Source organism: Anser anser (genome assembly GCF_964211835.1).
Source record: "Anser anser genome assembly, chromosome: 5".
NCBI classification, from domain to species: domain Eukaryota; kingdom Metazoa; phylum Chordata; class Aves; order Anseriformes; family Anatidae; genus Anser; species Anser anser.
Window position 1 is genome coordinate 66,796,527 of NC_139725.1, and position 21,319 is coordinate 66,817,845.

General features: G+C 51.2%; 1 protein-coding gene across 18 annotated transcripts in view; it reads right to left on the reverse strand.

The window, feature by feature from the left end:
- Positions 1 to 20,964, reverse strand: part of LOC310900013 (uncharacterized protein) — a 37,200-nt gene extending 16,236 nt beyond the window's left edge. For 3 of the 18 annotated variants that reach the window (XR_014584774.1, XR_014584775.1, XR_014584776.1), the window contains exons 1-4: positions 20,900 to 20,964; positions 18,660 to 18,723; positions 18,101 to 18,244; positions 17,227 to 17,339 (exon numbers count right to left, since the gene is read on the reverse strand). Coding sequence is in view for 1 of the 18 variants with exons in the window: in XM_083837227.1 (XP_083693353.1) it covers positions 17,227 to 17,339; positions 18,101 to 18,244; positions 18,941 to 19,234 (551 nt within the window). In the remaining 17 variants the exon portion in view is untranslated. The other 15 variants (XR_014584772.1, XR_014584773.1, XR_014584778.1 and 12 more) reach the window with 14 other exon arrangements.
- Between the last annotated feature and the right edge of the window lie 355 nt (positions 20,965 to 21,319).

Consider the following 21,319-nt stretch of genomic DNA (forward strand, 5'->3'; position numbering starts at 1 on the left):
CCTCAGCAGGAGAAGCTCTGTGTGTCTGGCCAGGCCAAGTTTATCGGCAGCCCTCGCCGCCAGGCGATGTGCTGTGCAGGAGCCATCCCTCACCACCCGTCTGCCAGCACTCGGCGCCCAGCCTTGCAGCAGCAGCACGAAGGCCCTGGGGCGCGCGGCGCAGCCTCCCCAGCACGCCTCCCTCCGAGGGCCCTGCTCTCCGAACGCAAGGCACGGGGGGAGCTCCTGCAGAAATGGCCACGCTTCACGGCAAAGCCTCATCATTTCTGAGGGAGCTGGAGCTGTGTGTGAGCCCTCTTCTTCCCAGCTCAGCAGCTCAGTTTTGCTTCACAGGAAGCTTCCTGTGAGAAGCCCTCAGCTCCAATCACCATTGGTAGTTCCTGTCTCAAAAACCCCGATGGAGATTGAAGTCACCCACAGAGAGCAGGAAATCCCCATGCAAGTTTCATGGCCGCGAAGGTCGCTGCCCCCCTCACCCTTGCCAAGGGCTGGGCCCGACCAGCAGCCGCAGGGCCTCGGGGCACTGCCACCAGCAGCACCAGCACGGGAGCAGTGCAGAGCCAGAGCAACCAGCCCAGGAGAACCAGAGCTGCACCTCATGGGGCAAGGGCAGCCGAGGGGTTGCCAAGGCGAGAATGGAGCCAACGAGCTGTAGTAATAGTGACACACCAGAGCAGGGGACGTGCAGGCTGGAACTCAGCACTGGCAGGGAAGAACAAAGCAGGGTGAGCCCCTGACGATTACCCTTCTTACGTCAATGAGAGCAAACGGACTGCACTGAGAGAATTACAAAAATTCTTCTCTGCGTATGTAAAAGTAAACGCATTGACTGATGGAGAGGCAGTTTTCAGTAGCTGCTCTCCCTTCTGGACACTGACAGCACACACCACCTTCCGCCCCCAGCCCCTACTGTCACCTGCACACACACAGCTCTCAGTTGCAGAGCTCATGTTATTTATGTATTTATTTCATATGTGCTGAGCTTGCAGCCTGGCAATCCACCCACGTATTTGTTTCACAAATGTCCTGATCCCTCCCAGGAGCTCCAATATCCTCCTGCTCTGTTCCGGCTGGGTGCGAGCAACACCACACGTCTTCCATCAGACAATGGACTTTCTGGTGCATCTAATGCTTCTGGCTGAGAAGCGCATATTTATTTTCTAGGTGTTAGGCCCAATGGTATGTATGACTTTCTTTGGATTTAATAATGGCTAAAGCTAGATTTACATCAATCTCAAATTTGTTTTATAATTTAAGTCATGTTATTAAAACACTGTACAAAAATACATCTAAGAGACATCAACAGCCAGAATTCTGTAACAGAAGTTGAGCAGGTAAAGAGAAAGTTAGCAATGGAAACCTTGTCCAAGCTTTAGAGCAAAACACAGGAAGTGTTTGGACTGGGATTAAGGACTTTGTATTCCAGTGCTATTTGCCAAGACTTCTGGTATGAGATGGGCTCCCTTGTGCTGAATGCAGCAGGCATATGAATACCTGTGTAAAGCATGGTCTGCCTGCAAAGCATCTTCATTAAAAATTTAAAAAAGAATAAAATTAAAAAGTGAAAGTGGAGGTCCTTTACTGTTTCTGCTCATAAGTGCGAATAGGAAAGCCAAGGAGTTGAGTTTGTCCAATGAGTCAGGTGCTCTTCCTCTGCCTCAGATCACAACACTGATTTCCCCTGCATCCTGTGCTGCAGTCCCACAACCTCACAGCACTTGTGGCAGTGCAGGGAGGCCAGGGGCTCTGAGAAGGCTGTAGGCAGCACACATCCCTGCAGAGAGAGGGTGAACACCAAAATACAGACATAGAGCTCTGGGCAGGGCTCAGGAAGATCCTAAAGTTTTCCTGTGAGTTATCTGCACCAGTACTTCACCAAAAATGTACTTATTTTCTTGTTAAGAAGACTGATGAGAATAAAACAATAAAGCAATTGGAGAAAAATATTTCTCCTTTTCTCTCTCCCAGCTGCACTTCTGTATCCGTGCTTTTGGAACACTGATCTTGTCTTCCACTCACCAGTACAGAAATGGTTTGAGACAAAACACATCTGCGCAGCCCTGCGGTCGGCTCCACAGCACGTGCAGTGCTCTGTGGGAGAGTGGCTCTTAGTGAGTGATGGAGTGCGGTGCTGCTGGGAGCAAGGTGCCGGGTTTTCTGAGCGAGCATCCCTGTAGAAGCGACCTGCCGCAGTCATTTCCTGTCAGCAGTACTTTCTCAGTCTTTGATGCTTTTATGGATTTGCAGTCCCTTTGGCTCTGCTCTATTTCATCTGGCAGAGATCGTCCCCGGGCCAAGCAGCACGGGACATTTTCCCCGTGCAGAGCAAAGGAGAGAGCTTGGCTCTGCTCCACAGACAGGGGTGAGCTCGGGCATCAGCAGGTGCTGTGGAGCTCGGGGATGGAGAGCTGCTGATGAGGGCGTGGGGAGGTGGTCTCTGAGGAGACCGGGTGTCACCGCCGCTGCCTGCAAGGAAGAGGGGTGTCCTGTTAAGCCTCCTGTGGTGGGGACATTGCTGATAGCTGCGAGGGGCTCAACATCCCCAGGACAAGCCTGCAGCCTGAAGAATGACTCTGAAAGGTTTGGGCCCCTCTTTGATAGGGTGAGCAGCCAGGTGGGTGCAGAGATGCCCTGCGGTGGGGTGAGGCGCGTGGGCGCGTTGCTGCAGCACGTCTCATTCCTGCAGCGTGAGAAGAGGTGCAATGCTCTGAAAAGAGATGCTTGTGCGGCCAGTGCAGTGAGACCAGTCCTGAGGCAAAGACACAGTCAGAGGGAAGGGAGTTGGTGATATCACTGCGAGTTACTCATGGAGGGGATGGAGGGGATGCAGCCAATCTCCCCAGTACCTTTAGGGTAACAAGGACGAGCCCAGAGCTGGGATAAATGTACTTTTTCAATGGAAAAGGGAAGCCCAATCCATGTTAGCAAGGGTTAACAAGGGCCTCCAGAACAGAAGGGACAAGGCCAGGCAGAGGTTTCATTCCCTGCCTGTGCAATGTGCCATGCCAAGGCCCCAGTAAATCAGCTATTTGTAAGAAACGCTCCGGTACGGGTGTCTGTGCAGCACAGCTGTTGTGCTGTATCATTATGTTAATAGTTGTGTCTGGATGCTTTTCCAAGAAAGAAAGGAAGACACGTTTCTGTATATACACTTGAAATGCAAGCCACAGCTTCAGAGCAGCACTCTGGGGTCTCCTCTTCTGAAACGTTTAGACGAAAAGCAATCCAACGCTGGGCTTTCTCTGAAAGTGCATTCACTGAGGAGAGTGCCTCATTTGCCAGTCAGCTGGAGACCAAACTCCTGTATACAGATACACTGAGCTTGGAGGATGCTTCTTAACAATGGCACTGTACTAGGCACAGGTGATTTTCTTTTCTTTCCTTCTTTTTGTACCGGGCAACCTGTCTCTTCTTACTAATCTTAAAAACACAGAAATTGATCCTTCCCTTCACTCACAGGATTATTAAAGTCACGCTTTTCCAAACATTATTCTGGTATGAACCTGCCAAATGGCCTTAACAGCACTGAATCATAGTGCCAGTCTTGCCAAAAGTGGGCAGAAATCTTTTAAATTGCTGATTTATTATTGTTTCACCTGTGATTTAGCTAATACACATCTGAAAATTAAGAAAGTTTCTTTTACATTATATCTGAAAATAAATCATTTTTGCTAGCTCTATTCTCCATATGCCCGAAGACGCCTGCAGGGCAATGTCTGTTTCATGTATTTTAATTTTACTGTGAATGTTATAAATATTAAAAACTCCCCTTTAAAGAAATAAAATACTTCAGCACTGAATTTTCTTTCACCAGAAAGGTCACACAGCCCAGCACAGCCAGGGAATTGGCAGAAGGGTGCTCAGAGCTGCTGCGTGCCAGCAGCACCCCCCAGACACTGCTTCCCCCGTGCCTCAGTCATTTCTCTGCCTCAGCCTCCCTCAGTTTTGGCCAAGCTATGCTCAGAGGTACAAAGCCAAAGAAGCAATGTCAATTCGCACCAGAGATATATGCAGAATGCAATCTCAGCACTTTCCCTTTAGAGGAACACTCAGCTTTTGCCCCCGGGCATTAGAAGATTCACAGCAATATCAAGCAACGAGCTGCCGCTGGATCCCCCAGCCAGACCATGGATCGAGCTGAGCAGGGGCTGACACGTGTATAAAGGACAACTGCCAGGATCTTTTTTTTTTTTTAATCGTGTCAGCTTGTACAGCATCATTTCCAGATAATCATAACAAGTCCCAGCCATTGCCTATCAGTTCTCAATGCAATTAATGAGTCTCTCCTGTGGCATTAGCAAATTAAAAAGAATACATCAGCTGTCAGCTGAGCTACAGTCCCTGGCAGGACGCATGCTCGGGTACCTGCAGCTCACACTGCACAGCCCGCTCCTGGCCTGGCCCCGCCGCAGGTCTGCTCCTTCCAGCCGCCCAGCACAGGGACACCTCAAACAGCTTGCACCAAACACCCTCCTGAGCTGGGAAAAGACTCGTTTCTTCAATGAAGAAGATAAATAAAAATAAAACTAGTAAGGCTATAAAGTAACAGAAGTATATGGAGGTGCAACATTTCTCTCAAGGAATTAAGTAAATGTAAAATCCCTGTGAGATTTCCCATGATGAGCTAACTAAACTCGCTGAAGTATTTCTGGTCCTGACACCATCATACGGCTCGTGGAGCCTCTCAGTCAGCAAGGAGCAAACCTCGGAGCCTCTGCTGTCAGCTGCTGCCACCACGTCAGCAGCGTTAGCAGCACTAGGGTCACCCTGGACACTTGAGCTCTCCGAAGCCTTCTCCTGCCTGCCCCCCTGGGCCCCCACCACACGGCCCAGGCCTGGCAGCCCCGTGCCCTGCCACTCTCCGGCCCTGCAGGGCCCTTGCTCTCCTCCCCAGCTTGTCCCCCCCCGGGGGCTCTGCGTTTGCCCCCCCCCAGTCACAACACACCGCCTCCAGCGAGGAGCCCAGCAGCCGCACAGTGACAGCCCTGCCAACACGCCGCTGCAGCTCCCGCCAGCTTCCTTGTGCTAACAGCAACAAGACACGGGCACAAAACATACAGAAGCAACGTCAGGCATCTGAATGGAAAGTGGTTACGTTCTTTTTTAGTCTTTAAACCACACAGAAAGATTTTGAATAAAATTATACAAATGCAACTTCAGGTTCAATTTCTGCAAAGCAGGTGTCCCGCTGTATGTCTGCGTAGCAACGTCTGAAGATGAACAAGGGTTTTCCATGGGCACAGAGGTCAGGGAGTCCCTCTACAGCTAAGTGCAGTTCTGGCAGCAGACGATAAACCTGGTGTGGCACGTAAGATTTGGGATCTACCATCTGAGAGCAGCTATTTGTGAGAAATCAGTGCTTTGCCCGAGCTGGGATGCAGATTTGCCCTGGTGAGCGCACGTCTCCAGGAGCCGCAGCCGGAGCATGAGGGCACCGTGGGGTGCTGGGGGCCGGGTGCTGGCAAGCTGAGCAGGGTGCAATGGGGAGCCACCTCCTGGCACACCGCAGTGCCTGAGCAGTGGAGACAGGGGAGCGAGGGGACTCGCCCCGTGCAGGCTGGCATCTTGCCACTCATCTGCCCGCTCCCCTCGCTCGTGCTGGAGGCAGCACCAGCCTCCGGGTGCACAGCAGCGGACTGCGAGCAGGTGCGTGAGGAGAGCAGCGCGTTGCGCTGCAAGCCCATGGGCTGAGCCTTTGCGTGTGTGGGGCAGGAAGGAGCCAGGACAGACACAGGAGCTCTCATCACCTCTCCTGGCAGCCAGGAAACCCCCCGCAGCCTGGCCCTGCGCTTGTTCGGCAGGGGAGTCAGTAAGCGAAGCGCTGGGTCAGAAGCAACTACTCCCAGACTGATCCCATCCCATCTTCTTTGAGGCTTTATGCCCACTGCTATGACTGCTGGGAAGTGTAATGTGGACATGAGTTTTGTCCCCATTTAAATGTATTAGCTCTCATTCTTCTTGGAACCAAAACTCTGTTGTTTCTCAGATCCCACCGTGTTTGACTCACCGTGCTGTCTCTTCTGCTCCTGACAGATACAAACTGCACAGATCCATATGTCAAGCAGTTTGACGCAGTCTGATCACCGGTTTTACATCAATATGAGTGGAAAGTTGTAAAGGATTTGCAAAACATCAGTTCTGTGACTGCGTCTGTTCCTTGTATGTACTTTACTTTGCATCTGTTTTACTATCAAAAAGTCTTCAAAAAGAAAAAAAAACAGAACAAAAGAAATCCTCCAATGACAATTTTCCTAAACTTGTAGTTTTTACAGAAGTTAACATAAGTCAGATTGTGAGAATGATTCTTCATATCCTTAACGTTTTCTGTATTTTAAATCCTTTCTTCACTGAAATGCCAACAAGGGGGTGGGGGGATAGTGAGGGAGGGAAAGAAATTTGGTGAACAAGTGTGCCCCCAGTAGAAAGTACAGCTGTCACACTGAACTCTATAAATCTCATTTTCTATGTTTAGGTATTCCATGTGTGTACAATCATGTAAACATGATTGTTTTCATATGATTGCAAAATAACCCTGGTGAATGGATTGCAAATATGAAGCAAAGCTACTATGGATTCAACATAATTGCCAATGGAAATGATACGTTCTTCTCCCTTATCAGAGTACTGTGGCAGCACGGCTCTGCAGCTGTCTCATTGTGCCTTGTCCCTGCGTGACTGTCTCATCCTGCCACTGTTTAACTTCCTGAGCTCAAAACATTAATCCAGCAATTAGGAAATAAGGAGTTACTTTTCTACCAAGAGAAGTGATGAAGACAAGCCCCACTCCAGGCAGATGACATAGTAATGATAACTATTGCCTTACATTAGAAGAAACAAAGGAGGAATGCCAAGATATTAAACACAGGACTTTGCAATAAGAAATTCTGGCAGATTATCTCCATTGAACAGTCATTTTCCATGTCTAAAAATCTCAGTCATTTCAAATGACAGCTGAGAGTTTTCTCTATAATGAATTCAAGGACAATTAGTTGGAATCATCCAATGAAACCTAAGATACCTCAGAGGAAGTGTTATGGCTTGCCATAAAAATATATACACTTCATTTATTATACTCAAAATCTTGTTACAGGCAAACAGGAGCGCACATCCAAGGTGCCAAGAATTTATTGCTAGTCTAATTAATGTTTTACCAGCCTAATCGAAATATGAGAACCAGTTATTATTAGTCCAGTTACAACAGCACTAACACCTACATTCCAAATTATCTAATTATTATTTTTTAAAATCATTAAAAATACAGCTAAATTCTTGCTCGGTGAGCTCCCCGGTGCTCGTGCAGCAGGGAGCTCCCCGGTGCCTGGCTGTGCCCCTGCCCTGGCCCAGGGGACGCAGGGCCGCTGGCACCCCTGGGCAGCCGCTTCCCTCTGCCACTCATTGCGGGGTCACAGATGCTGACCCTGCCTGGCAGAGCTCCTTGATAGCGCTGGCAAGTAATTAACAAAAAGCAAGTTAAGCTAAAGCCAAAGCAAATTCAGGCAGCGGCCACCTAACCATCAGACAGTCACCGTCCCACCGAAAACAAGCTCGTCATCTTGCACCATGGAAAGCCCATGCAAGGCTGGAGACTGCACCGACTTGTCAGTACAGAGCCCACAGCTCTACTCTAGCAATAGCAAATCTAAAATTAATGAGACTGGTTAGTTATTTTTATGAAGAAAACTGTCAGAAAAAGCCATTAAAAAATACTGAGGAAATATACTCGCAGAAGAAAGAGGCGACCAGAGAGGCAGGAGGGTACCCAGGACCCAGAGCATGCACCTCCTCTCCAACACGGTTTTGCTGGAGCCAGACCCATGACCCACGCAGCACCAGCTGTGTGCAGCCAGTGGTGGAGGACAGATGCTTTTCATCCCTCCAGTCAGTCTGTACCTTAGGAATAACCATGCCAGATACAATTGCCCCTGCAGCTCCAGACATGGGCCCTGGTCCCAGGAGGGTGCACGCAGGAGCTGCCAGGCTGCTGCTCTCCCCAGCCACGGCGCAGCACTGAGCACTTCTCCCTTGTCCTCCATCACCGCCCAGAAAGGAGCAAACACCCAGTGCAAACAGGCACAGGGCTTGGGAAAGGCCAGGTAAAGACTGGCATGGTAGCTTGTGGGCATTAGCCAGCACACTGCCTGCTGGGATTTATTCACCATTAATGACATGCGGTGTTTAAAATAACCAGCCAGGTTATTTTAAGGCTCTCACATTGCCACTTCAGACTGCAATGTTTTATCTTATGCATACAGCTAATTGTTGGACCAGTTAAGAATTTTCTTTGATTTAATAATCTTCTAATCACAATATACTCAGAATCTTGGCCCAACTGTTTTGGCAGCAGCATTTCAAAGAACACGCCCTGTGCACACTGGCTTGTTATGCCCAAAGCAAAGCCTTGGAGCAGAGGCTCAGAGGAGCCCCTTCAAGCCTCTCTGCCAACTACAAGCCCAGCTGGGAGCTGCCCACAAGCTCAGACTGAGCCTATAAATGTAAACTTTTGTCCTTTAAGAAATTTGTGTGGTAGAGTAGTGTTGGTAGCAAACCAACTGGATGTAAATTTTGTATTCAGTGTTTTTTCTTCTCCAAAATTACTCCAAAGGGATAACTAAGTTACTTCCCATTCCAGCTTGGATTTGTACCTTTCTCAGATGTCACACAGATACATTTGCCTGCCTCTGTTTTTTTCACCCCTCCAAAGGTCATGAAACATTTTTATTCAAAGGTTACTCACGGGCAGTTCAGGGACACAGCATCCTTAGCTTCTACAGCAAAGTGTCTGCTCACCTGGCTGTAAGCAGGCTTAACCCTGCTGCAGACGGGGCCGGACGGGGGACGTGGCGGTGCCTGCAGCAGGTCGGGGACGCGGTGGTCGCGGCGTGAGCCCTGGCCGAGCATGGTGCAAGCCAGGCGTCTCACACGAGCCGGCAGGCACAGCTGCCTCTCTTCCAGCCCCTGTTGTTCAGACCGGACAACCTGAGCCCCCCGCTGCCTCTTCCTGGCCCCTGCCCACCGTGGGTCCCTGCTCTCCTTGTCAGGCACTGCAAACGTCCATCGCGTGTTCGCCAGCACCACCGGCTCCCAGCCAGAGGCCTGCAGGTGCTGCACGGGGTGCTAGGAGTACAGAGGACAAATTCAACACCCACATTTTTTTGTCTCTCCCATCCATCACCATTTTTGCCAAGCTCAAGTCTCCTATCAGAGGCTGTGCTGGGGGAAATCTCGCTTTAGCTTAGTCAAGACACTGAAGTCAGAAGCCTGCACATGAAAAAGCACTGCAGTGGTGATTTATTTGCTTAACACATATTGATGGGAAACGTGTATTTGCAATGACTTTGGTATCAGCGAGAGCAACAGTGTGAAACCTCAGAGAACTGAACTCAAGGCTCCAGCCAACAAAGGGAGTGAAAAGAAGCAGATTCTTTTAAAACAAAATACAAGTGAGCTAGTTATGCTGCTTTTGAAATAACTTGTATCATTGTCAAGGGAAGGCTCCAAGGACCCTTGCTAAAATACACAAACTGCTTCTCATGTAAATCTCCATTTTTTCACTGCCTCATTAATTCTGAATAGGGTTCAAAGATGAATAATGCTAAGACCCATTTAAAGCAGAGGAAAATATACCAAATAAGAAAAACTAAATGATCTGGGGGGTAGGGAGGAGACGGGGAGGGGGATTGAAAGAGAGCGCTGCTAGAGATGACAATTTCTTTTTTTTCCACATCAAATAGTTATATTCACCATACAGATAATCTGGAAGAGCAGAAACACCAGTTCCTCCCGCTTACTCTATTATTTCTTAAATACAGTTATTGCTTCAAACAGGTTCACAGCTGGGGAGAAGGGAGAAAGGCTTGATATGAATAGCAGCAGGATGAGCAGTAGCCTATTTAATGGCAATTATCAGTAAAAAAGGACCAAGCGAGAAACCCTGGCTCAGCCTGCAGGTTGTCTCCAAAGGCTCCCTCTGAAGCCCGTAGGCAGCGGGCAGCGGGTTAGCCAGCGGGGTGGATAGCAGGGGCTCCTGCTGTGGTGGTGATCCTGCACATTAACCCTTCTCCGTCTGGTGCGTGGGAGCACCGCATGTCTCAGCACCACCTTGCTGGGGCCAGGCTCAGCACGTGCTGCAAGGCAGTCACCTGGCACGGCCGGCCCTCACCACCACCCGTTAGGCCAGGCGATTCGGGTAGGACTTCAGCAGGATGACAGGAGCAGCGCTGAGGTTGCCCTCACACCACATCAGGTGGCTCGCTTGTCTTAACCAAAACGTCGAGCTACTCAGCAGTATGCAAAGTGATGTTCCCCAGCCGTCAGGGGAGGACAGAACCACACATTTCATGTAAAAGCTCTACTACCAGAGTGCTGCTGTTTCTCCACCACCACCACCTCCGGCCCCCCTGAAGCATCAGTCCATGTTTGAGAACTGACACGCATTTGCCTGGACCGAGGATGGAATGGACTTGGCTATTCTACCACGCAGTGATGGAAGCTACCAGAAAAACAGAAAACCTTGTCCCAGCCCTAGCTCCACATTAAAAATCCCAACATACAATCTGCTCCACATCTCCCACCAGCTCTGCTCAGTTCTCCCAGTGACATTGCTTTTACTTCTCCGAAGGCACCGCAGAGTGCCGTGCCCTGCTCTGCCCCAGCTGGGGGCTTTCACAACGCCCCCAGCCTGGGCAGCCCAGCTCCTGCTGGGAGCGCGGCGCGGGCACAGCCCCACTGCGGGGCCAGGTCCCCAGGCAGACGGACAGCGCTGAGCCCGGGCACTGCCGGAGCTGGAGGGTGCTTCCCACGGGCCGCAGAGACAGGGAACCCCCGGGGATCGCTCCTCGCCAGCAGGCGAGGGCTCGTTAAAACAGACGTCCCGGTACCGCCGTGGTGAGACATGCGGAAGGAAACCACCCCAACGGAGCTCCCGCCCGGCGCCCACCGCTGCCTGCACGCACTGCGCAGCGGTCAGTATCGCTGTGAACAGCAACAAGCACTTACTGTGACAGCCGCTGGCATTGTTTCAAGCTACAAATACACTTTATCTAAAGCAGAAGGAAAGTGAAGAATTGTAAATGGCTTTTGATAAGATCCCCACAAGAGCCTATTAAGGATGCTTAATTTTGCTCCTCAGTCGTTATTGACATAAGAGCCAAATAGAAAGAATGATTAAGATGACAGCAAATATTTCCCAAGTGGAACAGACATCCTGAACAGCAGCTGAGGAACAGACAAAGCACAGTGAATGAATGCTGGTTCATAGGCTCCTGCACAAATGGGCAAGTGAGACACGAAGCTGCTGCGTGTGCACGGCTTGGTGCCACTCTGCCACACCAAAAACCAACTCCTCAGTGTGACTGAATGACCCCATAGACCCAACAACCTTTAAACTGGACAAGTCACACAGGTCAGAACCAGCCAAGTGGTTATGATTTCTCTGCCAGAAAATGTACCAATTTACCATCATCAGCACTCATATTATCATCAGCAATGGTTCACAGATTCACAGATTTCTCTAGGTTGGAAGAGACCTCAAGATCATCGAGTCCAACCTCCGACCTAACACTAAGTACTCCACTAAACCATATCCCTAAGCTCTACATCTAAACGTCTTTTAAAGACCTCCAGGGATGGTGACTCCACCACCTCCCTGGGCAGCCCGTTCCAATGCTTAATAACCCTTTCGGTAAAGAAGTACTTCCTAACATCCAACCTAAAACTCCCCTGTCGCAACTTTAGCCCATTCCCCCTCGTCCTGTCACTAGGCACGTGGGAGAATAGACCAACCCCCACCTCTCTACAGCCTCCTTTCAGGTAACTGTAGAGAGCGATGAGGTCGCCCCTGAGCCTCCTCTTCTCCAGGCTGAACAAGCCCAGCTCCCTCAGCCGCTCCTCGTAAGACTTGTTCTCCAGACCCCTCACAAGCTTGGTCGCCCTTCTCTGGACTCGCTCGAGCACGTCCATGTCCTTCCTGTAGCGAGGGGCCCAAAACTGAACACAGTACTCGAGGTGCGGCCTCACCAGAGCCGAGTACAGGGGCACAATCACTTCCCTCGACCTGCTGGCCACGCTGCTTCTTATACAGGCCAGGATGCCGTTGGCCTTCTTGGCCACCTGGGCACACTGCTGGCTCATATTCAGCCGACTATCCACCAATACTCCCAGGTCCTTCTCGGCCAGGCAGCTTTCCAGCCACTCATCTCCCAGCCTGTAGCTCTGCTTGGGGTTGTTGCAGCCCAGGTGCAGGACCCGGCACTTGGCCTTGTTGAACTTCATGCAGTTGACCTCAGCCCATCGCTCCAGCCTATCCAGATCCTCCTGCAGAGCCTTCCTGCCCTCGAGCAGATCGACACACGCACTTAGCTTGGTGTCGTCTGCAAACTTACTGAGGGTGCACTGGACGCCCTCATCCAGATCATCGATAAAGATATTAAAGAGGACCGGCCCCAGTACCGAGCCCTGGGGGACACCACTAGTGACCGGCCTCCAACCAGATTTGACTCCATTCACCACAACTCTCTGGGCCCGGCCATCCAGCCAGTTTCTAACCCAGCGAAGCGTACGCCAGTCCAAGCCCCGAGCAGCCAGTTTCTCGAGGAGAATGAATGTGGGGGGTTCAATTATGTTTAAAAAGGTGGCCCCAGATCTCACACCCTGTTTTTGTAAAACTGTTTCCTTATGTCACTGTCAGCATCTTCTAAACAATCCCCAAGTGACATACTGTGGTTGGAACTCTGAAACATAATGGAAGGAAAGCCTTTCACCAAGTGTAATGCATGCTCTGTACACGTTCAGTAATGGGATTATTTGGCAGTGGGGTTTCTTGTTTTACCAGTCTGTAAGTGCCTACTTGTGTAAATTTACCTTCTAAAGAAAACCACCAATTGTCTCAGTGGCTGAACTCCTCTTTTCCATACTTACTTCAGAAGGGATTGCTAGTGTGACTCAAGACACCTCTAGGGAACTTTGTAGGTGGCACAGCGGGATGAGAGACTTCATCCACTGACTCACTTCTCGCTCTGCATGCCGTGCAGAAAAGCTGCTTAATAGCAGCAAAGACAAGAGCAACAGGTTCATGAAGAGAGAGCAGGAGAGTCCCTTGGTTCGTTCTGTTTCCTTCCAGAATTAGATTTCTGTTTAGAAGTACTTTTTTTTACCATGGAAGGACAGACTAGCAGGAGATGCTCCCAGAGGCAGCTGTTGAATCCCCAGTCCAGCTGGACCTGCAGACCTCCAGATAAGCTGCCCATGCCCTACCACCCGAGGCAGTTCCCAGTTCTGCTCCAGACACTGGCTCTGCACACCCACCGTTTGTTTCCCTATCCATCATAGACACAAGGCAGACATTTCCTTTCCTTTCTGATTCTCAGTGTTTTTTTTATTTTGTTTTTAAGGACATTACCATATTTCAAAGCCCTGTGTCCCAAGATGTCATTTCTGGGTGGTATGTAACCCGAGCAGGGTTACTCTCTTTCCTGAGACACCCCACCCTCCGCAGCCTGCTAAGCGCCCCACGCCTCTCCCGGGGGAGGCACAGCAGCCAGAGCAGCAGCCCTGCAGGAGGGGAAGAAATCTGTGCATACGCTGTGAGCCTGAAGGGCCGGTGGGCCATACCCTCACCCTGCTGCATGGAGGGACCCAGCAATAGACCTGCACCTCCTCATCATCCCCAGCAGCACGCAAACCCCACTCTGCTCAGGTGTCTTTAGCTCTGCAGCCTTGTTTGTCTGGATCAGAGACACTCCATCTAGGAATCAGGCAAAGCTTTCACAAACAACTCCTAGAAATCCATCATCCCTTCTTTTCCCTATCATAACCCTGGCACACACTTCTGGGCTTTTTGTAGTTTTGCTGATGCCAGTTTTCTGTCGGGGGGGTCACTCTCGTTAGGATGGGACGCAGAACTGTCTGATTCCTGCCAGCCCCGTCCACGACCGCTCACCCCACCGCAGGGCATGAGACCTGGATATTGACCTCTATACAACGCAAGGGCAGCAGCTGAGCATCCAGCAAGCAGCCGGATCCTGCCAGACAAGGGCAGGGCTTCCCTCCACAGAGCCTTGCCCCGGAGGCGAAGGGCTGTGTTGTGCCAGCCGCTGTCGGTACTCCAGGAAAGCAGCAGCAAAGCCCCCACGTTCCTCCAGCACAAAAATACCTCCGTGTGGGCTGAGCCGTGTGAACGTTCCCATCCTAACCAGCATCTGCGCCGTCACGAAAGGCAAATGAGACATAAAAATAACGCTCCGCTCTCGCTGCTGCTCCACGGCCGAGCGCCGGCCGGGCAGGAGGGCTGCGTGTGTGCGGGCGTCCAGCTGCGGCACGGCCGGGGGAAGGCAGCCCTGCACCCAGCCCCATCCCGCTGCCGTGCCTGAGCTGCACCAGGCATTGGTGTTCTCAGACAGGACTGTACAGACAGAATACTGGGGGGGGACACGACACACTGTGTTCCAAAAAGCTTCAGATCTGGCATTTAATTTCTGCTCATAGGCTGAGTGCTAAGCCTGCACAGAACACCTTTGTGTTAGAGCAGCAAGACCTATGGTCAGAAAGAGCAAGGAAAAGATAAAGGCAAACCCTTTACCTAAGCACGCATGCAACCCCCTCTTCTGCAAGTCTGCCTCCTGTGCTACCCGATTCCATTTTGACCTGCCCGACACAAGGACATTGCCCAAATAACATTGAGAGCCATTCCTTTCGCCAGGCCACTGCTGGCACGGCCCAGGCCCCACAGGGCAGTACCAATGCTGGATGCAGCCCCGAGGGCCTCCTGCAGCTCCCAGCCCTGAAGCTGGGGCTGCTTCTCCCCGGGAGGTCAGGAGCCGGGTGGGCAGCCAGAGGCCTTGCTGCGCCTCCCAGGGTCTGCACCTCCAGGCTCCCCCACTCCTCACACAGCACTTGCTGTAGCACAGAGCGCGGTACTGGTAACACTGAACAGGCGAGGGCCCCCGTAAAGCCCTTCATGGCGCTTGTAGGTGAGGTGCTGCATGAGCCCCCCCCGGGGGAGGCACAGGAGCAAGTGTCTGCCCCAGTGCTGAGCTCACACTTCCACCCCCAAGCACCAAGAACTGCTGGCAATATTTGCCCTGCACCATGCAAACATTAAACAGAGAGAGCATTCATAAACTCCATCTGCCACCACGCAACATCAGCTTCTGCTGCTGTTTACTTAGAGGTGAAGGTAGAACATATTTAGCAGCTGGATGGGTTTTCATGACACAAAAACGCAGAAAGAGCAAAGCAGAACAAGGCGTGTGACTCACCCAACACAAGTGAACAAGATGTGCTGGCTGTGCCAGGACCAGCAGCAGTCAGAGGGGACAGTCCTGCCTGAGCCCTCCCCCACGCTCAGAAGGTCAAGATTTTGCTGCTGTGTGGGCAGAAGAAAGGAAATCTGAGTCAGTATGTCTGCATAGAGCCCAGTCAGCTGCTGCATCTCTGGAGAGGAGGTGTCCGTGTGTGTGCTCGCTCTTGCCATTTCTTTCAGCTTGATGCCTGGACCACGGCAGCTCGGCCAGGCAGTGAGGCTTGCTGTTTCCAGAGCACACAGCGCAGAGGCACATACACCATCGCATTTCCCAGACCTCAGAGAACTAGACTCAGTATAGCCCAGGTTGGAAGAGACCCCCAAGGACCACGGAGTTCAGCTCCGGGCTCCACACGGGACCACCCAGGAATCAAACAGAGCATTCATTGTCCAGGCTCTTCCTGAACTGCACCCACCAGACTTGGTGCCACGACCCATTCCGACCTGAAGAAGCCCAGCAGCTCTCAGACTCCCCCCAGCCCAGCTCCTGCGCCCCCCGCACCCAGGCGGGATGCAGAACCCAGCGGCCCACGGGATGCACCCAGTCACGTTCGGCCGCTGGAGGAGAAATACCCAGCTTGACAGAGCACCCACCTGTGAGAGAGGGCCAAAGGCTAAGGGAGGAAAACTGACAAAAGAGTGGTTTTTGATCCTACCTGCCTCCCCCAGCTGCCAGCAGCCCAGGGGCTTGCCGCAGTGAGGAGCATGCCAGCAGCTGCCTTAAGTGGCCGTGCTCTGGCTGAGGGAGCCACCAGCCCTCATTGAGGGTTTAACACCATAGCTTGTACCAATGCTTTTTCCAGTAATTAGTTCATAAGCTGAAAAAGACGTGCTCGTCTGGGAGGCCAAGCTAAAGACCGTTAGTTTTTTTGTAATATACTTATTTGTATTCTAGACCCTAGCAAGATATAAACACATTTATTTTGATTTTAAAAGGTTTATGATTGATAGTCTAGATTAACCCGTATTTGCATTTCTGGTAATTTTAAATTGTTATGCCAGGCACCAGAGCCGTGACTTGTCTAGGGTGATTTGTATTGAACCTTCACAGTACCAAAAAAGCAATAGGGAAACTATTCTCCTCTATGTGATTATTTCTGAATGTTTCCATTTACCAAGTTCTCCCTTCAGTATCAAAAATACAGATAACTTGTGTTCTAATGCATTTGGGGATGAAGTTTGCAAGGTGCAACTATGGAGCCAAACCGCACCAAAAAACAATAACCCATTACTGCAAAAGAAGACCTTCAGCTCCTCACCTGCACCACATTTTAGAAGATCTTACTTTAAGATCTACATTTCAAATCCTTGGCTGGTAAGCACTAGAACGGGACTGATGACCTGCCGTTACCTACGGCAGCAGGAGCACAGCCTCTGCCACCAGCAGCAAGCAGCAGAGAACCAGGAGCTCTCTTCAGAGACACTGCCTGCCCCACTGCACGCCTCCCCCTGCCCCCCCCCCCCCCCCCCCCCCGGCATGTTTCCAGCCAGCCTTTGCCACAGAGACAGCATTTGTGTTGCGCTCCGGTCACAGGCACATCCCTGGCCACATCCCCACACAGCACCGTGCTGATGCTGCATGTGCCCAGCAGATCCAGGCACTTTGTGCAGCACTAATGAACAGTGACAGCTTTCTCCTTGGAGCCTCCCCAGCACCCTATCACATAATCAATTCTTGGCACCACAAACAAAAGTCACAGCCTTTGTAGCAGGCAGCATTAGCCGAGAGGGGCCAGTGCTGTACCCGCGCGCTTTGTTGGTGCAGCACTGTCTGCACCTCCTCTAACTGCTGCACTGAGCCTGTTGTTAATTTGATGAATTCCTCTTTCTTACATCTAAAGCAGTCAGTGTGTTGTTCTTCCAGTGCCACCCAACAATGTTTGTTCCTAACTGCTGACACACTGCGAGAGGGGACCAGGAGAACTCACCCAATGCCACAGGCAACTAGGAGAGCCAGGCGCGCATCCACTCTCCTCTGCAGAGCCAGAGCATCACAGGCCCTTGTCCCTTGGGTGAAGCTCTGCACACTTAATAATGCTGCCTATATCTCCAACAAAGAAACAAGATCAGTTTTAGCTCTTCTATATTGCAGGGATTTTTTTAGGTTCAGTTTATTGCAAGGTGTCAGAAGTGTTGGGTGCAATTTGTACCCTGCTGTATCACTTTGAAGTATAACCTGCATCTTCACATACGAACTAGACTAGTTATTTGTTCATTTAATGTTATGGAGTAATAGGGAAAGAAAGGATACATGTGTTTTTCATCTTTCTATTGCATCAGCAAAATATACAAATATATTTCAACCCCATTTAAAATGCATCAAAATTCAACATAGTTACACATCATATTATCCAGCACAAATAACAGGAACTACAACACTGCGTGTTCTAAAATAGCAGTCCTCGCAGTTGTGCTTTATAGCACAGTTATTCACCAGAGGACTCTGTAATTGTGGTATGTCAAATATATTCACTATTTAATGACTGCAAAAGTTTCACAGCATGCAGCTGGCAAGATACTGTGGAGCATACTGTATTGAACTGCTGTGAGAGGGCTCTGTCAGGTCACTCTGAACCCCAGATTAGATCTTATAAAGTAAGAATCTTTCTGAGAAAGCTACCACTTTTTTTTTCCTTTAAGAATGTTTCTTTTTTTTTTTTTTTACAGTAATTACAAAATCAACATTCTTCTGAGTGCTTGCATTCCACTAATACAGTTGGCTTCAACCTGGATAATGCTAGATGCTCACATTCGATTACAAAGTTTGTCTGGTTTCAGTGAGCGGCACAACAAATACTATACCTGCAGGAAAAGAAGCCTTCCTTTCCCCCTGACTGGGCTGCGAGTGGCGCGGGTCTCAGCAGGAAGCACATCGGCTGCGCGTGCAGAGCGCTGCACACCTGGGCACACCGCGTGGGCACCCCACCCCGGAGAGCAGCACTCTTCCTGGAAGGAACCGACAAGTGTGTGATTGCACTTCTGATTAGATGCAGCCAATATTCAGGCGACGTGAGAGGAATTGTGTCCCCCCCAGACTAGAGCTAAGAAATAAACCTGCCAGCCTGGAACCCTTTTTCCTGCTGCACCATCCCAGCAAGCCCAAGCCCTAGCACTGCCATCCCCCACCCACACAGAGGTGGAAAAGCAGTATGAGATCAGAGGGTAAAAACCAACAAGGACACAGGAGAAAAATCCCTCACTCCCCCTCTGTTAGAGGCAAGAACACTGCAAACAGAGTTTGGCTGGCCAGGGAATGCAGAAGGCTTCGGGAGCCCTTTACTTCTAGGACTGAATGCTAACTGGAAGCAAAACTGAGCAGCCTTAGACCGACCCATCAAGCAGGGAAATGAGCCCAACTAACCTGAGGACAGAATCCTGGAAGGCTGCGCTGCTCTTGTACAGCAGCTTTCAGTTCTGTGAAACATCTGAAACAGCCAAATATGTGCACTAAGAAGCCTTGACGCCAGCACACAAAGCCACATTGCAATGGATCTTTGGCTTCCCACAATCCATTAACCCCCCAAAAACCCAGCAGTGCTGCACAACCGGGATTCGAGGGAGTCCTACCACCAACAGCCATACTTACAGGGAGCACAGAAGAGCTGAAAAGAAGCTGCTGAGGGAACCGCCCAGAGCACTGACCTGTGCTTGCTTTCCTGCCTGTCCTTGCAGCGCAGCACCGGTGAGAGCCCCTGTCAGGCTTTGAGGCTTCTTCCCTGCCGCCAGTACCCTGCCTCCCCTCCCTCCCCCCTGCTTCCCACATCTCTCCGAACCTCCGGGCAGGAGCTGAGGGAGCCAAGTCCCTCCCACTGTAAGTGAAGAGCAGGTTCGGGACCTCCTGATGCAACTGAGCAGGTACAAGTCTGTGTGGCCCGATGCCGTGCATCCCAGGGTCCTGAGGGAGGTGGCTGATGGAGTTGCCATGCCTCTCTCCATCCTATTTGAAAAGTCCTGGCAGTCAGGTGAAGTCCCCGGTGAATGAAAAAAAGAGAAAAATCACTCCTATCTTTAAAAGAGGTGGAAAGGAGGACCCAGGAGCTACAGACTGGTGAGCCTCACCTCTGTGCCTGGGAGGATCATGGAACAGATCCTCCTGGAAGCAATGTCAAGGCACGTGCAAGACAAAGAGGTGATCCGAGACAGCCAGCATGGCTTCACCAAGGGCAAATTGTGCCTGACCAACCTGGTGGCCTGCTGTGACTGCATCAGTTGATGAGGGAAGACCAGCAAACCTCATCTACCTGGATTTCTGTAAGGCCTTTGCCACAGTCCCACATGACATCCTAATCTCCAAATTGGAGAGAGATGGATCTGAAGGGTGGACCATTCGGTGGATAAGGAATTGGCTTGAAGTTTGTACCCAGAATGTGGTGGTCAATGGCTCCGTGTCCAGGTGGAGGCCGGTGACAAGTGGTGTCCCTCAGGGGTCTGTCCTGGGACCAGTGCTTTTCAATATCTTCATCAATGATATAGATGATGGGATTGAGTGCACCCTCAGCAAATTGGCAGATGACACCAAGCTGAGTGGTGCAGTTGATCCACCAGAAGGAAGGGATGCATCCAAAGGGACCTGGACAAGCTTGAGAAGTGGGCCCACACGAACCCAATGAGGTTCAACAAGTCCAAGTGCAGGGTGCTGCACCTGGGACAGGGTGGACATGAGCACAGACTGGGGGAAGAACCTACAGAGAGCAGCCCTGCAGAGAGGGATCGCAGGGTTCTGGTGGACTAAAAGCTCGACACGAGCCAGCAGTGTGTGGCTGCAGCCCAGAGACCAACTGCGTCCTGGGCTGCACCACCAGAGGGGTGGGCAGCAGGGGAGGGAGGGCACTGTGCCCCTCTGCTCTGCCCTCCTGAGGCCCCACCTGGAGCCCTGCGTCCAGGTCTGGGGCCCCCAGCACAAGGAGGATGTGGGGCTGTTAGAGCGGGTGCAGAGGAGGGCCATGAAGATGATCAAGGGGCTGGAGCACCTCTGCTATGAAGAGAGGCTGAGAGAGCTGGGGGTGTTGAGCCTGGAGAAGAGAAGGTTCTGGGGAGACCTCATTGCAGCCTTTCAATACTTATAGGGTTCATATAAAAAGGATAGAGCGGAACTCTACTCGTGTAGAAAATGATAGGACAAGGGGGAATGGTTTTAAACTGAAAGAGGGGAAATTTAGATTAGATTTTAGGAAGAAGTTCTTTACTCAGAGGGCAATGAAGCACTGGCACAAGTTGCCCAGAGAAGCTGTGGATGTTCCATCCCTGGAGGTGCTCAAGGCCAGGCTAGATTGCCCTGGGCAACCTGATCTAGTGGGTGGCATCCCTGCCTGTGGCAGGGGGTTGGAACTAGATGATCCTTAAGGTTCCTTCCAACCCAAGCCATTCATGATTCATGATTCAATGAATACATGTGCAATACCTTGACTATCTGCCCCAAGAGAGAAGCAGACAAGGACATGTTTTGGGGCCTCTCTAGAGCTTGCACTTTCCTCCCAGCAAAGGGGAGCAACCTCTCTCGGACAAGTCTGGTACCAGGGAGCCCCGACAGTCCCAGCTTCAAAAGCATACTCCAGCACAGCACCCTCACCCACCTTAGCACCCATGCATGCATGCACCTACCTTTCCCACATCCCTGCCCAGCCCCAGCAGGGCTGGCTTTCTACCAGATGATGGGCTGGTCTGCATGCTAGGAGATTAGACAGCTGGTTCCTTTTATCCTTATTCTTCCAGCTGCAATAGGCACCACTCATTGGCTGGTGCTGGGCTTCATCCCCCTAAGCACGTCACACCTGAGCCTACAGTGAAAATGTGTCTGTAATGCCTGCTCACTGGGGCTGTAGGCCTGTTCCTTCTGTGGTGACAGGGCAGGGTGTGCTGCATGCACTGCATGCACTCTGTGCGCTGCGTGTGCTGTGTGCTGTGCTGCCATGCCAGGGCTCGGCTTCACCTGCTCGTGGTGCCCTTGCACCCACTGACCGAGGAACACGGGGGTTTGGCCATAGCCTGACTCCCTTGACCAGCGACCTCCAGACAGCTTGC